At 36.9% G+C, this 19,732-nt stretch overlaps 2 protein-coding genes and 1 pseudogene across 2 annotated transcripts; 2 read left to right on the top strand and 1 right to left on the bottom strand.

The window, feature by feature from the left end:
- Positions 1 to 37: 37 nt before the first annotated feature.
- Positions 38 to 1,390, bottom strand: LOC106428626 (annotated as a pseudogene).
- Positions 1,391 to 9,910: 8,520 nt separating this feature from the next.
- LOC125589856 (putative F-box/kelch-repeat protein At3g24610) lies at positions 9,911 to 11,179 on the top strand. The gene is made up of 3 exons (XM_048762454.1): positions 9,911 to 10,142; positions 10,173 to 10,393; positions 10,473 to 11,179. The coding sequence occupies exons 2-3, from the start codon at positions 10,324 to 10,326 to the stop codon at positions 11,045 to 11,047; spliced, it is 645 nt and encodes a 214-aa protein (XP_048618411.1). The 5' UTR covers positions 9,911 to 10,142; positions 10,173 to 10,323; the 3' UTR covers positions 11,048 to 11,179.
- A 5,774-nt stretch (positions 11,180 to 16,953) lies between these two features.
- Positions 16,954 to 18,124, top strand: LOC106428665 (pentatricopeptide repeat-containing protein At1g05670, mitochondrial-like). Its single transcript, XM_022714092.2, has one exon. The coding sequence runs from the start codon at positions 16,954 to 16,956 to the stop codon at positions 18,088 to 18,090; it is 1,137 nt and encodes a 378-aa protein (XP_022569813.2). The 3' UTR covers positions 18,091 to 18,124.
- The last annotated feature ends 1,608 nt before the right edge of the window (positions 18,125 to 19,732 follow it).

The following is a 19,732-nucleotide window of genomic DNA, read 5'->3' as shown; positions in this document are numbered from 1 at the left end:
CAATAGCCATGATGCTTATATATTTTTGCTCTCTTACTTTCTGACTTCTAATCTGTAAATCATTGAACATTGATACACAAATGTAGCTGGAAAATAGTAATAAAATCTCGTTTTTAATACAACAGCAAAAGGAACCGTTTAATCTGTTTTATTAGACTAAGCATATACATTGAGATGTCCATACTTTTGCATCACTCTTATGTCGCCATAACGGCTGCCTCACTTGCTCTTAGTGTGCCTTGTTCCATGAGAGCTGCAAATTCACGCGTGATCTCTTCCTGAATCTTGGTCCTAGCATCACCGAGTGGATCCTCTTTCACCTTCTCTTTATTAGAAGAAGCTTGAGAAACCTGTGGCGCTTTTTCAGTTGGAACTGAGGTTTTGGCATCCTCAGACTTGGACGCCTTCTCAGACTTGATTTGATTTTCACTGGGTTTGTTCGGTAGTTTTGGACCTTCATCCTTGCTAAAAGCTCCAAAAGGTTCTGTCTGAGGCCAAAACTGGGGAGCGTTAGGAACAGCGCCAGCTCTTAGAGTTGTTTCCAGGTTTTGTATCATCGGCACTGCAGAGGAGATGAAACTAGATCAGCAAAAAGCTAAAGACAAAGAGGTGCAAAGTATAAGCTACTTACTTAAAAGACCACCCATGGGGCTGTTCATGACCTCATTGGGAAGCTGAAGAATGTAGTCTGGAATCCCTTAACCAACCAGAAACTGAGCGACCTCGTTGCTGAAGTTGTTGCAGCTGTGAGTAAGCATATTGTAGGATTCAGCAGTGTAACGTGGACTGATCTCTTCCAAGTACATCTCGAACACATCCTTAGGAACATGTGATTCACCCAACTCTACAGTTCGCAGTGGTGCTCCATATGGGGTGGTACCAGCAGGCAAATGTTGGATTCCTCCTCCAAAAAAGTACTCATTTCCATACACAACTATCCCCGTATGCCTGACAAAGGGATACATACTCAATGTTAATTAAACCAGCTCACACAGCGAAGAAGAAGACTCTCATATACGAAAAGAATAGAAGGCAAAGCAATTCAAAAGCAAAAGCGTATACACAATCAAGTATTCATTAGTTATGACGCATACAAACAAACGTGTCAATATCTAACATAATTAACTCACACCCTGTTCTGCGACTGACTATCAAGTAATTGTAAGCCTAATGTAGTAATGTCTAAGTTAATGCAACACTATGGAGCTAAAAGGTTGAGACTTTCAGCGTTCACAAAATGTAGCTTTGTAATCATATGTCCAAGAGAGAGAGAGAGAACTCACCAAACACCTTCGATAACCTATCCCAAAAACGAAGCAGAGAGCTGACGTGCCAAGCCTCGGCTTAGGTCATAAACATTCAATGTGACCTTGTGTGCTTCCTGCAACATCACACATTTCACCAATTCAATCAAACTAACAATTAATCAACTCGCAATTAACTTCAATACAGAATGAAAAAAAAAAAAAAAAGGGAATCATACCTAAGCCATTCTCAAATACAAGTCTGTATACAACCGTGAAACGAGTCAGCTACCTGAAAAAAAAATTACAAAGCTCAAAATCAATATCCCCGCACCAAGTTTACAATCGAACATATCTAAGATCTTAGCTACAACCAAAAGCGATTCTGAAAAAAGTTTACAAGAATTTCGAAGATCAAATCCAGAGATAATTCGGTACAAACTATAAAAAGGAGTATCCGCAAATAGAAAAAATCCAAATCAAGAACCCAAGATGCTAAATAGATTGCGATAAACTAGGGGGAGAGAGATAACATACGATAAAAGATAGAAAGGAAACCGCTGCTCTTTCTTCCCCAGCAAGCTCGGAATAAGTTTGTCTATCCTCAAATCTGAGAGTTTCTTCCCCAAAGAGGTTTATAAAGGCAAACGTCCGGAAAATCTAAAACGCGTCGTAATAGTGAACATATAACATGCGTATTTATTCTGTACCGTTCTAGAAAGTACCAGCCAATACTATATTGACACGTTTCTTCTCCTAAATGAACGGTCCCGGTTCGACCGGCCAAATGTTTCAGAATTATAGAAACTTCTTCGCTCGCTTTTTCCATTGACTATAATAAAATCTTTGGTCAAATTCAGACTAAGAGAATCGACACCATCAACCTAGTTGTATAAATTGTGACTTCACCAAGACATCGTATCAAGAAATATACTATTACCATAAGCCATCTTCTTGTTATTAATATCCCTGATTAAGACAGATTTTTAACTCCCAAAATAAATCTGATACAGACGCACAAGAAAATTTGAAAAGAGAAAAAATATGGCAACAGAAGTAAAACAAAAAAACGTCTAATCTTTGGGACAACCATTCTGGTTAGGCAACTCAAAGCCAGCACTATAGAGTGTTGTTAGTCTGTTTATCAGATAGACGCCAGCAGCAAAAGCATACGTCCAATACGTCAAAGGCATGTTTGCATGAGACAAGAGAGCTAAACCTGTTTCCACAATGTGTCTGTTACGTCTCTCAGCAATTCCATTATGTTCAGGAGTATGTGGAGGAGTGGTCATATGAGATATGCCATTAGAGGATAGAAAATTTTTAAGAGCAAGAAACTCTCCTCCATTGTCAAAGAAGAATGTGACAATTTTTGTTTTAAAACGATTTTCAACTTGAGCTTTGAAGATAGGAAAAAACTGAGCCACTTGGGACTTTGTTTTAATCGGATAAAACCATATGTATCTTGTAAAATGATCAACAAAGATAACAAAATATTTGAACCCATCCACAGAAATTAATGGCGAGGTCCAAACATCTGAGAAAATTATTTCAAGAGGAGCTTTAGATATGAGAGAAGAACTTGAAAAAAGAAGTTTATGACTTTTACTAATAGAACAAGAATTGCAGTTTAAATGAGATGACAAAGAAGAAGACAATGGAAAGAAAACTTAGAAATCATATGTCGAAGAGTTTGTAAATTAGGACGACCCAACCGAGAGTGCCAATCTAAAAAGGAAGATTTAGAAGAAGAAAAGGCCATTGGGGAAAAGGAAAGCATCGGCCATTCATACACACCGCCATTAGCCTTGCCGGTTACTAGCGTTGTCCCCGTTTGTAGATCCTTCACCTGAAAGTCATATGGACACAATTCAACAAAAACATTATTAGCTTTACAAAGCTTGTTGACAGAAATAAGGTTCTTGTGCATAGAAGGTACACAAAGAACATTCGTGAGTTTCAAATTTCGTTGAGAAGAGGGAAGGAAAATTGAACCAGTATGTGTGATTGGAAGATTAGCACTGTTTCCAACCATCACGTTTTGACTACCATTGTATGGCGAATGAAGAGACAAGTTGTTCAGGTCGCTGGCAATGTGATGAGAACCTCCACTATCCAGTAGCCATTGAGACATGTCTGGAGTACTTGTTGTGACATGGTGTGCTTGTTGTGGCCACTATGGTGTTGGAAGAGGAAGATGTGGAGCTGCCCATTGTGGAGATCCTCTGTAAGACGGCTGATAGAATTCAGGTTGTGTCATTGGTTGATACTGTTGTGGTTTCTGCTATTGATGACACCTTCGTGCACCATGTCCTTGTACTCCACATATTTGACACTTCCCTAGATATGGAAATTGAGGTCTGAAGCCACCACGAGAGGATCCTTGGTAAGCACCACGAGGAGAAGAGTAGCTTTGATTCTGTTGAGGACGAGCTTGAGCTGCATTAGTAGTGACTGGAGTAGGAATATTAGTTGTGACTGGAGTAGTGATGCTCAAGGTATGTTCCCGAACAATCAGCTTTTCATGAAGTTCGTCAATGGATATTGGTGTGTCACGTCCATTGACCATGTCAACAACTGCACGGTAATCATCTCCTAGTCCATCAGTAATGATGTCCAGTAGATCTTCATGATCATACGCTGCTCCAAGAAGAGCTAACTTATCAGCTTTATCAATGATACTGCGCATGTATTCATTGATTGACTTAGTCCCCTTGGTGATTTTGATCTGTTGTTTAAGTTGTTTGATGTGACCTCTCGTCGGCTTTCCATAGGTCTGAGCGAGGATCTTCAATACCTCACGAGTTGTAGTATCTCTGGCGATAATAGGTTGAACAGCAAGTGATAGAGAACCTAGTAGAGCACTGTATAACATCTTATCTTGACGGTTCCAAACAGCAAAGCTGGGATTTGGTTCCTCCGTGCCTGATTCAGTTGTAAGTTTTTGAGAAGGAGCGTTGTCTGTTTCATCAATGAAACACTGCAGTTCATGAGTTTCCAAATGAGATTGAACTTGCAGACGCCATTTTATGAAGTTTGTTGCAGATAACTTTGTGATGTTAGACATATTAAGAGAGATGAGAGTACTCTTGGTTATGTCAAAGACAGGAGCCGACCCTGCAGTCTTTGAAGATATTGAAGATTCTGATGACATCTTTGAGGGGAAGAGTTTTTTGAGAAAGAAAAGAAATTTTAACGTAAGAAGAAGAAGAGAAAGAAATCAGAAGAAAAGAAATTTTTAGGTCTGGATCATAAATGTTGTGATACCATATAGAGTTTGTGTAAACTTATTGTATTTCATTAACACAAGATGTATATTTATACAAGGGATTAGTAGAGAATCTCTACGAGATAAACATAACTCTAACTAATCAAATATCTTAGATAAGTATAACTTATAGATAAGCCTTATCTATACTAATAAGCACTTGAGAAAAGTTTTACAGAAAACAAATGAAGAAAAATCAAAGGTAGTGTGCTTCTGTAATTTCCCAAAACAACACATTATGCCCAAGAAGCAGACCGCAACGATCCTGAAACTTTTACCTGCGATACCACCAATAAACGGCTTAACAAGAAGATTTTGAGCTCATGAGTTCTTTCATGGTCCAGTGAGACGCGTTTTGTCACCCAAGTTGTCTGGGAAAACAAAAAGAAGCGTTGAACATGTGAACTTTAGGACACAACATATCTTCCAACCACAATGGCAACTGGAGAACGTCGCCGCAATAATTGGAAAAGACCACCGGCTAATTCGATCAAGTGCAATTATGATGGTTCATATAGAGCTAACGTTAATGTGGCAGATGTAGGCTGGTTGTTCAGAGATTCTGAAGGTGTATTTAGGGGAGCCGGGAGTGTAAGTATCAACCTAACACACTCATCCTTGGAAGGAGAATTTAAAGCCTTAATCATTGCAATGCAATCAGCATAAGCAAAAGGATATAGAAGGGTGAAGGAAGTTGCAAAAATGTGGTCGACCTGGTCACAAGAAGAAAAATTAGCTTTGGAATGTATAACTATTTGAGAGAAGTCTGGAACTAGAATGCAAATTTTCATCATGTTGAACACAATGGGTTAGACGAGAAAGTAATGTGCCGGCAGATTTAATGGCGACAAGGAATTCCGACCAAAATAGTTCTTATATTTTTCATAACTATGTTCCTATTGTATTAACAAATGCTTTCCATCACGACTATGTTGTTTCTAATATATAGAATATTTCGAGAAAAAAATGGAAGAATGGAGGTCGCAGAAGATTTAAATGTGCCTGAAAAAGGCCGCATGTATTTGTAGCTCCAAAGGATTGGGAGAGATGTGAGGTCGGTATGGAGTGGTCCAGAGAAAGCTTCGGAAAGTTTATGTTCTGATATATGTATGTACTCGGAAAGTAACCCGGAGGGACGGATAGTCCGATAAAACCCAAACCTGAAGAGCTGGTGGGCATTCAAATAGAAGATGATTAATCGACTCCACTGGGCCAGCACATCTAGGACAACCCCTATCGGTGCCTAGGTGTCTATTCTTGAGCCTCTCTGCCGTTGCCACAAATCCTGAGATAGCCTGCCACAAAAAGTGTTTCATCTTACTCGGGGCATTTATCTTCCACACGTGGCTTTGTAGGCTCGTCATACTTGTTTCTAAAACTCCTTTTTGTAAAAGGATCAACTTGTTCGATTGAATTAGGTCATAGCCGGTTTTAACTGAATAAACTCCTGATTTTGTGTGGTTCCAAACATATCCATTTGGAGCTCGAGAGCGAGAGGGTTTCAGCCCAAGTATCAAAGGGATATCATCTGGGTGAAAAAAATCCCGTAGAAGTTGTATATCCCACTCCTTAGTATCATTCCTAATAAAGGATTGAACAACGAGTTGAAGTAGTCTGTATACAATGTGATCAGCAGGTCTAGGTGGTCGAGCCACTACATCTGGAACCCAAGATTCACTCCAAACCCTTGTATCTTGACATGTGCCTATCGTTTTGCGTAAACTTGATATGAGTAGGGTCTTGCTATCATGATACTACGGCATCCATAAGATGGTGAGTATGTACGCCGATCTTCCAAAGGAGCGGTCTGATTATTATCACGTGTTTTAAAAGGAAGACATCATATATTTGTTTAACCACTTAAATATTGACGAAAATACATTTTCAACTTGTTCTAATATTTCATAGTAAATATATTTAATTTTTAGATGATAATTAATGTTCAACACGAAAAACATGTATATAAATGTGTTTATTGAAATAGTAATACTCTTTATTCTTTTAATATTTTTTTGAGTTTGCTAATATAAACGATGATAAAAATAAATAACTGATTAATTACAATTAAAATTACATTTATTAGACAGGCAACAATAAACCTATTATTAATCGTTACAATTTAAAAATATACTTGTTTGGGTTTTGTATACATTATTAAATTTAAAACTAACTAAACTATTATAATTATTATCTAATATTTCTTTGAAATCGGTAAAATTAGTATTAAATAAGTTATTTGTACAAATTGGTTTTTGGTACAGGTTTTGTTAAAATGAAAATTAATATTACTTTTATTAAAAATCGTTTTTATATGTAAATATTTTTTTTTGGTTTATGACCTTTTTAATTAGGATTTGAATAAAATACAATTAGCATAAAACAATTTTTTATATATTTTTAGGTTTATAATTTAAAAAGGACAATTACAATCTAATCTTTTTTTATCTCTTTACATTTATCTTTTCTTCATGATATTAAGAAAGGAAAATTAGTAATATTTTTATCGGATGTCCCCGAAGGGACAAAGGAAAATTAGTATTAAATAAATTATTTGTACAAATCGGTTTTGAAATAGGTTTTATAAAAATTAAAACTACGATGACTTTTAAAAAAAATCATTTTATTATAATAAGATTTTCCGTATTGAAGAAATTATTTTAAAATTCGTTTTATTTTACTTTTTTGTCATCATTCGTTTTATTTTAATAATAATTTAAAAAATCATTTTATTATAATAAGATTGTTTTTTGGTTTGTTTTGACCTTTTTAGTTAGGATTTGAATAAATGAAAATTAACATTATGCGAGTGGAAATATTTTAAAAAGGAAAAAATATGATTTTCTTACAATTATCTTTTATTTTATTATTATGATAGTTGAAAAATAGGAAAATCAGTGTTAAATATTTTTTTAACACATGTCACCGTCTTATTATATAATTGTCATATTCGCGATCATGTTAATTAGTAAATTTGAAGAACCAAATGTTTTGTAAGTTATAATTTAAATATAAATTAAATTAAAAAAATTCCTTACAAAACATCTGATTAATGATGACTTTTCCATCTTGTTTCTGCTAAGTGCCACGAGAGTTCAGTTAAACAAACCTTCAAGAAGGTATCAAACTTTCTCCGTGCCGAAACGTTTCTAAACAAGAAACATGAACAGCTGAAATTTTTCGATTAACGGTGTTGCTAAGCCATGATTTTGTATCACCACTCGAGTACATAGGAACAACATGGGATGGTTAACAAGGAAAAGAAAAATGTCCAGATAAAAATTCATTAGATACACATCAACTCTAAACCCTAAACCCTAAACCCTAAACCCTAAACCTTCAACACTAAACCCTAAACATCAACTCTAAACCCTAAACCCTAAACTTCAACTCTAAACCCTAAACCATCAATACAAAACCCTAAACTATCAACTCTAAACCTTAAAAAGTAAACTTTAAACCCTAAAGCCTAAAAAATTAACCCTAAACCATAAAACAACAACTCTAAGCCCTAAACCCTAAACCTTAAACTCTAAACCCTAAACATAAACCCTAAAACCTTGAAACATCAACTCTGAACCCTAAACCCCAAAACATCAACTCTAAACCCTAAATCCTAAACCTTCAACTCTAAACCCTAAAACATCAACTCTAAACCTTAAACCCTAAACTACAACCCTAAACCCTAAAACATCAACTCTAAGCCCTAAATCCTAAACCTTCAATTCTAAACCCTAAACGTAAACCCTAAATCCTAAACCCTAGAGTTGATGTTTTAGGGTTTAGATTTGAAGGTTTAGGGTTTTTGGGTTTAGGGTTTACGTTTAGGGTTTAGAGTTGATGTTTTAAGGTTTAGATTTGAAGGTTTAGGGTTTTAGGGTTTAGGGTTCGAATTTTAGAAAAATATAGTGTTTAGGGTTTAGGGTTTACGTTTAGAATTTAGAGTTTAGATTTGAAGGTTTAGGGTTTAGGGTTTAGAGTTGATGTTTCGGGGTTTAGGGTTTCGAATTGATGTTTCATGTTTTAGGGTTTAGAGTTGATGTTTTAAGTTTCGATTTAGGGTTTAGGGTTTACTTTGATGTTTTAGGGTATAGATTTGAAAGTTTCTTGGTTTAAGGTTTAGAGTTGATGATTTATGGTTTATAGTTGATGTTTTAAGTTTAGATTAATTAAACTTATGTTTTTTTTGTCAAAGTTAATTCAAAGGTTATAAATGTCTTTTACTCAATTAAAATCTAAATTAACGTGATACTAAGAAATGAAAATTAGAGTGAAATATTTTGTAAATTTTTCTTATTGAAGAAAATATGATTCGTTTTATTTTAATAATAATTTAAAAAAACAATTAATCTTTTATTTTATTATTATGAGAGTGGAAATATTTTGGAAAAATATGACAATCTTTTATTTTATTATTATGAGAGTGGAAAATTAAAAATATTTCTTTTAACACATGTCACAGTCTTATTATATATTGTCATGTGTCGCGATCATGTTAATTGTAAATTTGAAGAACCAAATGTTTTGTAAGGAATTTTTTTAATTTAACTTATATTTAAAAGTAAATTTTATTAAATATTGTAGATTTTTTTTTTTTCTTACTAATATTTAATATAGATTTGATATATATTAAATTAATTGTATAAAACTAATAAAAATGATATAAATTGTATAATTATCAAAAATTTAGCCTAAATAATATTTATAAAATTATAGATATATAAGAAAAATATCTTACGATTAGATATTTATTTATTTTTTAAATTGTAAAAATATTTTGTAAGATTTAATAATACAAATTGTATAATTATAAAAAAAAAATATTTCGAAATTTGAAATTTAAATTGAATGTATTTATTTTACAGGTGATGTCTGAGCTATTAACATATTTAAAAAAAAATTACCATAAAGAAATATCAATATTAAAGTAATATATGAATTATTACTATATTCTAATAAGTTTGGAAATAAAATAAGACAATATTAAATGAAATTATCAATGTTATATTTCATTTCAGTAGTCATGCCATATTTGTTTTTGTGAAATTGATTGTATGGGAAAATCAATTTGTAAAATATAGTCTAGGGGGATTGGAAAGGAAATATAAAAGATCCAATTGAAGAGAAAAATAAAATATTTATTGAAAAATATGAAAACCTAAAATAAGGAAAATATTTGTAAAGAAAAAAGAAGCACCTACTTTTATATAAATCGAGGGTGAGAGATGAGCAAAATCCTAAACATAAAACAGCGAGTCAAATTAAAAACGGACCCGGTGATGATGATGAGCCGATGCGACGCCGAGGAAGATCCATCACAAACGAAGAAACGGAAGCAGTCTCCGAGTAGTGGGCTGCCGGAAGAGATGGTTCTAAGTTGCCTGGCCCGCGTTTCGAGATCGGAACACGCTTCCTTATCTCTCGTATCCAAGCGGCACCGATCTCTATTGACGACCCCTGAGTTGTACAAATTCCGAACCCTTTTGGGATGCACAGAAAACCTCATTCATCTATGCTTACGCATCCCTCCAGATCCAAACCCAGGCTGGTTCACCCTCTCCCTAAAACCCCTTGATCGGCGGCTGGTCCCAGTGCGGTCTTACTTCTACCAGCCTCTGGACGCAGCTTCCATGGTGGCCCATGGTTGCGGGATCTACGTCATGGGTGGAAGGATAGGCGGAAGAGCCTCGTCCAGTGTCATGTTCCTGGATTGTCGATCTCACACGTGGAGCACTCTCCCCTCCATGGGGGTGCCTCGATATTCAGCTGCGTCTGGTGTGGTGGACGGGAAGATATACATACTTGGAGGGTGTGATGACCGTAACTCCAGCAGGTGGGGAGAGGTTTTCGACCCAAAGAAGCAGACTTGGGATGCCCTGCCGATTCCCCCCCTAATTGTAGTCGTCCCTCAATGTGGGAAAGCATAGTGATAAAAGAGGACAAGGAGGAAAAGTTGGTTGCTATCAATGGTGCAGGGGCATGTGTATCCTACATACCAAGTGAAAGCAAATGGAAAAAAGGGAATAAGAAAACTTCCCAAGTTTATAAGGGTTGGCACGTGATAGATAATATCGTGTATTGCAGTGCCTTAGGTGGGCGGATATTGTGGTGTGAGGCACATGAATGGGAGAGGCCCGTAACCACCCATGTGATGGAGTGGAGAGAGGTGATGGGCTTGGAGTCTCTCAGGGAAACTCTCGCTGCCTCCAAGCTCGTCAACTATGGTGGACGCTTGGGGGATCTCTGGGAGTCCAACAAACCGCTGATGCAAGCTGCAGGATTTGAGATAACTGAACTCGATGAAAAATTTCCCGGGCACAAACTGAGCAACTCTGGTCCCAACATGTTGATCTTCTGGGACGTGCTTGCTCCTCGTAAGTTAGAGATTTGGTGTGCGGAGGTCTGTTTGGAGAGACACAAGGACACATGCCAGATTAGAGGAAACATTTTGTGGTCCGAACCTGTCATGACACTGGATCCTCCTCCTCCACATCAGCTTCACTGTCACATTTTGTATACTTCACCTCTCAACCTCTGAGTACCAAAACCTCCTTTATCTATGTTGGATTTGTTTTTCTCTCTATTTGTTATTAAGTCTCTCAAATAATCTTTTTTTTTTTCTTAACATTTTGTGTATCCAATGAATTTTTATCTGGACATTTTTCTTTTCCTTGTTAACCATCCCATGTTGTTCCTATGTACTGGAGTGGTGATACAAAGTATCATGACTTAGCAACACCGTTAATCGAAAAATTTCAGCTGTTCATGTTTCTTGTTTAGAACCGTTTCGGCACGGAGAAAGTTTGATACCTTCTTGAAGGTTTGTTTAACTGAACTCTCGTGGCACTTAGCAGAAACAAGATGGAAAAGTCATCATCAATCACTAAGTTATCCCACTTTACTTGCTCTCTTTTTCTTTTTCACAAAGTTAAGGCAATAATGTTGTAAGTTGTATTTCACAAACTCTTTGCTTTGCCTTTAAATCACATTGCCATCTACTTCGTAATACAGATCTTAGGATTTAAATCTTAAATTATTTTTCTGTATAATTGTTTGTTTCAGATAATTTTTGAAGAATCTTCAGCATATTGCCTCAATGGCTAACAAGAGTGACAGGTAAAGAAGATATACATTGTGGTTTTGACATTGTTGAGATGTGTTTTGTATATGATTCAGGACCTGAATTGTGATATAGTTTTCAGGAAGGCTTTGACTTCTTTAAGCTTTAGTGGAAGAACCACGTCCTCTGAAACTGCTTCAACTATGGAAACTGAATCCGAATCAGACTTGCAAGATTATCGTTCTTGCGCTTTTGATTATCGTTCTTGCGCATTTACACCTTCAAGGTTTACACAAGGTCCTCGGACCATTGCTTCAGTTCTGTCTTTTTACTTCAAGATTATCGTTCAATTAATGTTTGTAAGTTTGCCTCTTTCATGTCTGAATGTTTTAATATGATCTTGAAGGTGTGATGCTAGGGAGTCTGGAGATCTTGACGCTTCTAATGAAGAGGCACTTGACGGAATACTTGGATGATTCGGAAAAGGTAATTCTTCAATGATTTCTCAGCTGGCCTCGTCAGGAAGGGTTAAAAGGATATTTGCTCATTGCTTAGGTTAGATGGAAGAAATGGAGGTGGTATATTTGCTATTGGACGTTGTTAGGATTTAAACCTTTGCCTAGTGCTTTAAACTTAGATTGAAATCAATATCAAAAGCTCTTCACTTTATACACTCAAAGAAAACTGTTTCTCAAGAACAACTATAGAGATTACAACCAATGATTAACACAAAAACACTCGTAATTGCTTAATCTCTTGTTATCTCTCTCTTATGCTCTTTTGCTCTGTCTCTCGGATGATTTCCTTTTGGGATACCCTTAAAGCCACGATCACCTCTTCTATATATAACACCATCAACTTCTTAAGTTTCCTTTTCCTTGTCGTCTTTGTATCTCGTCTTTGGTCGACATAGCAAAACTAACGTTTCCTTTTTGATTATGCAGGGATTCATTATTGGGCTGGAGACTTAGAGAGATGGGTCAAGACAGAATTGGGCCTTTAACTCTACAATCTCCACCTAAAGCCCAGATTGCTGTCTCTTCCAGTCACCATCACTTCGACGACATCGACGCTTTGTTCCTGCTCCTTCCTCTGCGATCAGAAAACTGATCTGAAAAGCTACCTGTGATAAGTTGTTGAATCACTTGTAGTCATGTTCCTTGTCTCATCTTTCCTGTGTGACTTCAAGCACCAAACCAGAAACGAATCTCTCTCAGCTCTTTTTTTTTTCGAGAATCTCTCGACGGTGATGACGTCTCGCCGACGAATCCTTCCGTCTCCGGCGAGTCCCGTTTCTTCACCCTCTCTCACCTTGATTCTTCACAACGACAACCTTTACATCTCCAATGAAGATGACCTCTGACCAGAACCTGTCTCATCTGGTGAACTGTGAATTGTTGTTTCTCCGACCTTCACATCGATCCTTGTCTTTAATCCCCTCCATGGTATTTCTCTGCAACTCCAATATGTTCCGCGCCATTGACCTCGTAGTGATCAAAAACCACTGATGTCATTTAATCGCTTATCCTATTCCTATGTAGGATAGCGATACAATCTTCTCAAATCTCAAGTTCATTCCTTTACCAAATTAGACCATTCTAATCGCAACACCAACATCTGCATTGTGCTAGACCATTCATCTCCAAAGAAGCTCGCAAGTTCTTCTTGGTGACTAGCAATCTATTTTTCCATGTTGGTGTTGATAAACTCAATCCATGTTACCGGCCGTACTGCAGTTTTCCGGTAAGATTCTATGAATTTTGCAGCTTGATAGAGTTTTGATTATTCCCGTTTGTAGTTGCAAAGCTTTACCCTCTATTGAATTTTGACAGTTCTTCTTGCGTTTCCAGTGACCCTTTGGAGACTCTTCTCTTACTTCGACAAACCCAGAAACCTCTTTCCACTTCTCTTTCTCCTGCTTAAGATGATGACTGTGATGTTATACTAATTTGGTGATCTACTTTGATTTCCCGGTTGTGATACTCGTCTCCCTTCAGCTCTCCTTGGTGATTATCCTCCACCATATCAGCTGTTTAAGACGTTCTCCCCTCTCCGGTGATCTGTTTCTTCTTTCCCCGACCTAGATACTCGTCTCCCTTCAGTCTCCTTGGCTGTTTAAGACGTTTCTCAGGTCATCCCTTTAACTTTAAATTTCTTTTTACAGTATATTTCTCATCCGATGCTTCAGAACTTTTGAGTGAACTTTCTTGTGTTTCAGCTGCTCCACCTTGAGCTAAAACCTCTGCCTCCCATCTATGCTCACATGTAACTCTTTAAACTCCCCCTTGAGTTTTCCATTATCAATATAAACCTGAAACTTACTTGCTTCTCCTCCTCTGTCTCTGCGAGCTTGAGACAGCGTTGATAATGGAGTTACCTGGAGCGTCTTCCTTCTTAGGCGGAATCGTAGCGAACCTGAAGCTCCTCTCCAGGTACTGCGTTGATTAATACTCCAGCTCGATTTTCATTGGAATGATTCTTAGATAGTGTTATATTCTCCTTGACTCTATCTCCGAAGATACCCTCTCCCAATATATGTGACACTTTTCTTACAACGCCATTCCCGAGTCTTGTATTCACGTATTCCCCTTTTCCAACCTTCTTCCAGTCTTCCTCGTAGTCTTTAGATTCTTCTTTTGTACTAAGCTCTTTAGGTGCAGTCAAAACATGTGCTAAGAGATCACCATCTTTATGCCTTACTTCTTTTCCAAAAAATACATCATCCGTTGAAGATTCTGTTTTCTGAGATTCTTCACTGCTCGCCTTAGACTCAATTTCTTCTGATTTTTCTGTCAAGAAAGAGTCTCCACCTTGAGCTGATGAGTCTTTTGTTTCAAAACCATATGGAGTAGGTCCCTGAATCAGAACTTTTGCGAACGTCACCGTTTTTGACGTCTTCTTCTTGATTATTTTCTCCACTCTAGGCATATTCTTCTTACACTTAGCAATTGTGCGTTGTAGATAATAAACTCCCTTGTGATATTTTCCTGATATCACCCTCTTATTATCTTTGTAGAAGTGCACCATGAAATTGCTTCCTTTGTACTTGCAACCTGATTTTTCTAACATTCCATAAGAAATTAAATTTCTTCTCACCTCCGGAATGTACCTGACACCTGTGAGTATCACTTCAGAGCCATCTGAATTCTGAATCTTTATTTTCCCAATTCCTTTGATATCACATTGAGTGTTATTAGCCATTAACATTGAACCACCACTGAACTCCTTGAAATCAAACATAACCTCCTTGTTTGATGTACTATGATAAGAACATCCAGAATCCATGATCCATTCTTGGTTAGTGTCTTGCACACTAGTTGTCAACACTAACGGTTTTCTTCGGCTCCGTCGCAATGTTTGCAGATTCTCTATGTCTCCTCTCAAGACATTCTCTTTTCCAGTGTCCTTCTTCTCCACAGATAAAACAACTTGTATTGTTTTTATCGAACCTTTGCCTTGACTTAGATCTGCCCCTGCCGTTAGATTTTCGTTTATAACCCTTTTTTCTGATCTGCCCCTTGATTCCACGTACAAACCCTCTTCATCAGACCTGGATTTATTCAGCAATCATTTCTCGTTTAACTCCACTTCCTTGGAGTATGCTGAATTAATCACATCGTTCATGGTAAGAGTTTCTTTTGCCGTCCCGTAGAGCATGTCAACTAGTGAATCATATTGTTGGGGCAAGCTAGATAGAACTTGAATTGCCTGGTCTTCATCGCTGATGTTGATGTTAAGACTTGAAAGATCTGAAACTAGCTTGAGAAAAGTATCCAGATTTTCTTCAATACTCTTGTGATCATCCATCTTGAAGCTCGCAAACCTTTGCTTCATGTAGATCCTATTAGGAAGTGTCTTTGTTTGGTAATCTCTTTCCAAAGCCTTCCAAACCCCTAGTGCAGTTGTTTCTTTCATCACCTTACGCATAACCAAATTTCCTAGGCTCATGCATATTAGATTCTTTGCCTTTTTATTCTTCAGTGGATCTATTTTGACTTCTGGAAGTTCTTCGTCTTTGGCCTTGTCTGTATCAGACGCCGTAACCGTAACTTCTTGAATCGTAGAATCTAACCCTAGAAGCTCTAACTGCATTAGCATCTTGTACTTCTATAACCCGAAATCACCTTTTCCATCAAATTTCTCAACCTTGAACTTTCCGAACTCTCCGGATATCGATTCCATATCTCCTCCTAGCACTTGCAAACCTGGATTGCTCTGATACCACTTGTTAGGATTTAAACCTTTGCCTAGTGCTTTAAACTTAGATTGGAATCAATATCAAAAGCTCTTCCCTTTATACACTGAAAGAAAACTGTTTCTCAAGAACAACTATAGAGATTACAACCAATGATTAACACAAAAACCCTAACACTCGTAATTGCCTAATCTCTTGTTATCTCTCTCTTATGCTCTTGCTCTGTCTCTCGGATGATTTCTTTTTGGGATACCCTTAAAGCCACGATCATTTCTTCCATATATAACACCATCAACTTCTTAAGTTTCCTTTTCCTTGTCGTCTTTGTATCTCGTCTTTGACCGACATAGCAAAACTAACGTTTCCTTGCAGGGATTCATTATTGGGCTGGAGACTTAGAGAGATGAGTCAAGACAGAATTGGGCCTTTAACTCTACAGACTTGTTGTGCAACCAAAAGTATACATGACACCCATGGTACCCAATCAGTATGTCAACATTGTTTTGTTTCATAACGTTTAAACTTTTGTTTCATAACGTTTAGAGTTTAAGATTTAGAATTTAGGTTTTAGGGTTTAGAGTTGAAAAGTGAGGTTTTGGGGATAAGATTTAAAATTTTGAAAAATAAAAAAAAATTATTTTAGAAAAGCTTTTGGTGAACAAAATTGTTTTTAAAAAAGATTCACCAAAAGCTTTTCTAAGATAAATTTTTTTATTTTTCAAAATTTTAAATCTTATCCCCAAAACCTCACTTCTCAACTCTAAACCCTAAAACCTAAATTCTAAACCTTAAACTATAAACCCTAAACCTCACCCCCTGAGTGCTATTTTGTGACTTTTGACCTTGAATGTTAGTTTGAGAACAAAAATGATTTAGTGCTATTTTGGTTTAGGGTTTAGTGAAAAATATCTTTTAAATGAAATATTATTATTTTCTGAACTTTTCTTTTTTACGAAATCATATTATATATACATATATTTTCGTTTTTAAATTACTTTTTTAAACTTTATAAATTACTTTTTTATACTTTATAAATCAGGCTGACGCCGTCTTAACCACAAAATCCCCAAATCAATCGTCGTTCTCAATTGCACACAGTGTGCCACCTTCCTCTTCATTTTAGGGTTTTTCGATTCGAGCAAGCAATTAAACTTAGCTCGCGACGTGTTTCTGGGTTTTCGATGAAACGATGAATCATCCCTCTGTTATACTTTGTAATGAAGAAAGGTACTACCTTCGCCACAAGAAACTTCATTCACCTCTTTACTCTTCGGTCCAATCCATCCCCAACGCTCGTAACCTCTCTTCCTCAACGATAACTGACACCACAAGACCTTTCCCTGATTACTCCCCGAAGAAACCTTCAGTGAGAGACACCGAACTCGTCCACCAAATCGCCAATGTGATTAAGCTTCGTCGCGCTGAGCCTCTGAGGCGTAGCTTAAAGCCTTACGAATGCAAGTTCAAGACTGATCACTTGGTTTGGGTTCTGATGAAGATTAGGTCTGATTACAGCTTGGTTCTTGACTTCTTTGAATGGGCACGCTCCCGTAGAGACTCCACTATTGAAGGCCTTTGCATTGTCACTCACTTAGCTGTGGCGTGTAAGGATTTGAGAGTGGCTCATTCTATGATAAGGAGCTTCTGGGAGAGACCGAAGCTGAGTGTTGCTGATTCCTTTGTACAGTTTTTTGAGCTTTTGGTGTATACTTACAAGGACTGGGGCTCGGATCCGAATGTGTTCGATGTGTTCTTCCAAGTACTAGTTGAGTTTGGGATGGTACGTGAAGTTAGGAAAGTGTTTGAGAAGATGTTGAATTACGGGTTGGTTCTCTCTGTTGATTCATGTAACCTTTACCTTGACCGTCTTTCGAAAGAGTGTGATAAAAAAACTGCAACGGCTGTTGTAGTGTTTAGGGAGTTTCCTAAGGTGGGTGTTTGTTGGAATGTTGCTTCTTATAACATTGTGATTCATTGTGTTTGTCAACTTGGGAGGATACGCGAAGCTCATCATCTACTCGTTCTTATGGAGTTGAAAGGCTATACCCCTGATGTAGTAAGTTACAGTACAGTGATAAATGGATACTGTAGATTTGGGGAACTTGAAAAGGTCTGGAAGCTCATTGAAGTAATGAAAAAGAAGGGGTTGAAGCCAAATTCTTATACTCATGGTAGCATCATTCTCTTGCTCTGCAGAAGTGGTAAGTTGGTCGAAGCAGAGGAGGCTTTTCCAGAGATGGTAGAGCACGGCATTGTTCCAATCGAAACAGTGCCAATTGTCCATTACATTATTTCCAAGTCTAAATGTTCTGAATATTTGGAATAATTCGAATTATGAATGACAATTATTTGATTTTAAAGTTCTCTCTCCTTTTCTTCTAGTTTCAATTTTCATATAATATAATATTTCTGCGTCCTCTTTCTGATCTTTTCAATGAGACTAAATCGTCAATAAAATGCTACAAGTCAGTCAATATCGATCTCTTTGTTCATCAATCTGCGGTTTTTCTTTGTATATATTATCTATAATCAGAGCACTCTTTTTTATACTTTAGCAATAATATGTTGAATCTATGTACAAAAGAGAAACTGCTGCCTCCAAAGAAAATAGTAATGAGAACAAGTAACGAAAGTAAAAGTAAAGAGGTATCTAAAGGAAATGCAGAAGAGATATAATGTGAGCCTACTAGATGAATTTTTCATGTTCCTTCATCTTTTACTTTTATGCCTGATGAGCCTGCAGAAAGAGAGTCAGGACAATCAGACTCAAAATATATCACTAAAAACGAAAGTAGTCCGTTGATAGAAAAGATTATAAATCAGATTGAAAGGTAATGATTTTGATTTGCAGCATATGCTTTCAAAAACGTGCAAAAAGGTAAAACGTTATGAAACAAAACAATGTTGACATACTGATTGGGTACCAGGGGTGTCATGTATACTTTTGGTTGCACAACAAGTCTGTAGAGTTAAAGGCCCAATTCTGTCTTGACTCATCTCTCTAAGTCTCCAGCCCAATAATGAATCCCTGCAAGGAAACGTTAGTTTTGCTATGTCGGTCAAAGACGAGATACAAAGACGACAAGGAAAAGGAAACTTAAGAAGTTGATGGTGTTATATATAGAAGAAATGATCGTGGCTTTAAGGGTATCCCAAAAAGAAATCATCCGAGAGACAGAGCAAGAGCATAAGAGAGAGATAACAAGAGATTAGGCAATTACGAGTGTTTGGGTTTTTGTGTTAATCATTGGTTGTAATCTATATAGTTGTTCTTGAGAAACAGTTTTCTTTCAGTGTATAAAGGGAAGAGCTTTTGATATTGATTTCAATCTAAGTTTAAAGCACTAGGCAAAGGTTTAAATCCTAACAAGTGGTATCAGAGCAATCCAGGTTTGATTGCAAGTGCTAGGAGGAGATATGGAATCGATATCCGTAGAGTTCGGAAAGTTCAAGGTTGAGAAATTTGATGGAAAAAGTGATTTCGGGTTATGGAAGTACAAGATGCTAATGCAGTTAGAGCTTCTAGGGTTAGATTCTACGATTCAAGAAGTTACGGTCACGGCGTCTGATACAGACAAGGCCAAAGACAAAGAACTTCCAGAAGTCAAAATAGATCCACTGAAGGATAAAAAGGCAAAGAATCTAATATGCATGAGCCTAGGAAATTTGGTTCTGCGTAAGGTGATGAAGGAAACAACTGCACTAGGGGTTTGGAAGGCCTAGGAAAGAGATTACCAAACAAAGACACTTCCTAATAGGATCTACATGAAGCAAAGGTTTGCGAGCTTCAAGATGGATGATCACAAGAGTATTGAAGAAAATCTGGATACTTTTCTCAAGCTAGTTTCAGATCTTTCAAGTCTTAACATCAACATCAGCGATGAAGACCAGGCAATTCAAGTTCTATCTAGCTTGCCCCAACAATATGATTCACTAGTTGACATGCTCTACGGGACGGCAAAAGAAAC

This window comes from Brassica napus, chromosome C7, assembly GCF_020379485.1.
Source record: "Brassica napus cultivar Da-Ae chromosome C7, Da-Ae, whole genome shotgun sequence".
Lineage (NCBI taxonomy): Eukaryota > Viridiplantae > Streptophyta > Magnoliopsida > Brassicales > Brassicaceae > Brassica > Brassica napus.
Note: the sequence above shows the minus strand (reverse complement) of the source record. Positions and strands in the feature narration are given on the sequence as shown.

What these genes read in the sequence shown, in the direction of transcription:
- LOC106428665 (XM_022714092.2), top strand. Translation starts at nt 16,954, where the DNA reads ATGAATCATCCCTCTGTTATACTTTGTAATGAAGAAAGGTACTACCTT.
- LOC125589856 (XM_048762454.1), top strand. Translation starts at nt 10,324, where the DNA reads ATGACCGTAACTCCAGCAGGTGGGGAGAGGTTTTCGACCCAAAGAAGC. An exon ending in ACTTGGGATGCCCTGCCGAT is followed by an intron (nt 10,394 to 10,472) that starts TCCCCCCCTAAT and finishes AGTTGGTTGCTA; the next exon opens with TCAATGGTGCAGGGGCATGT.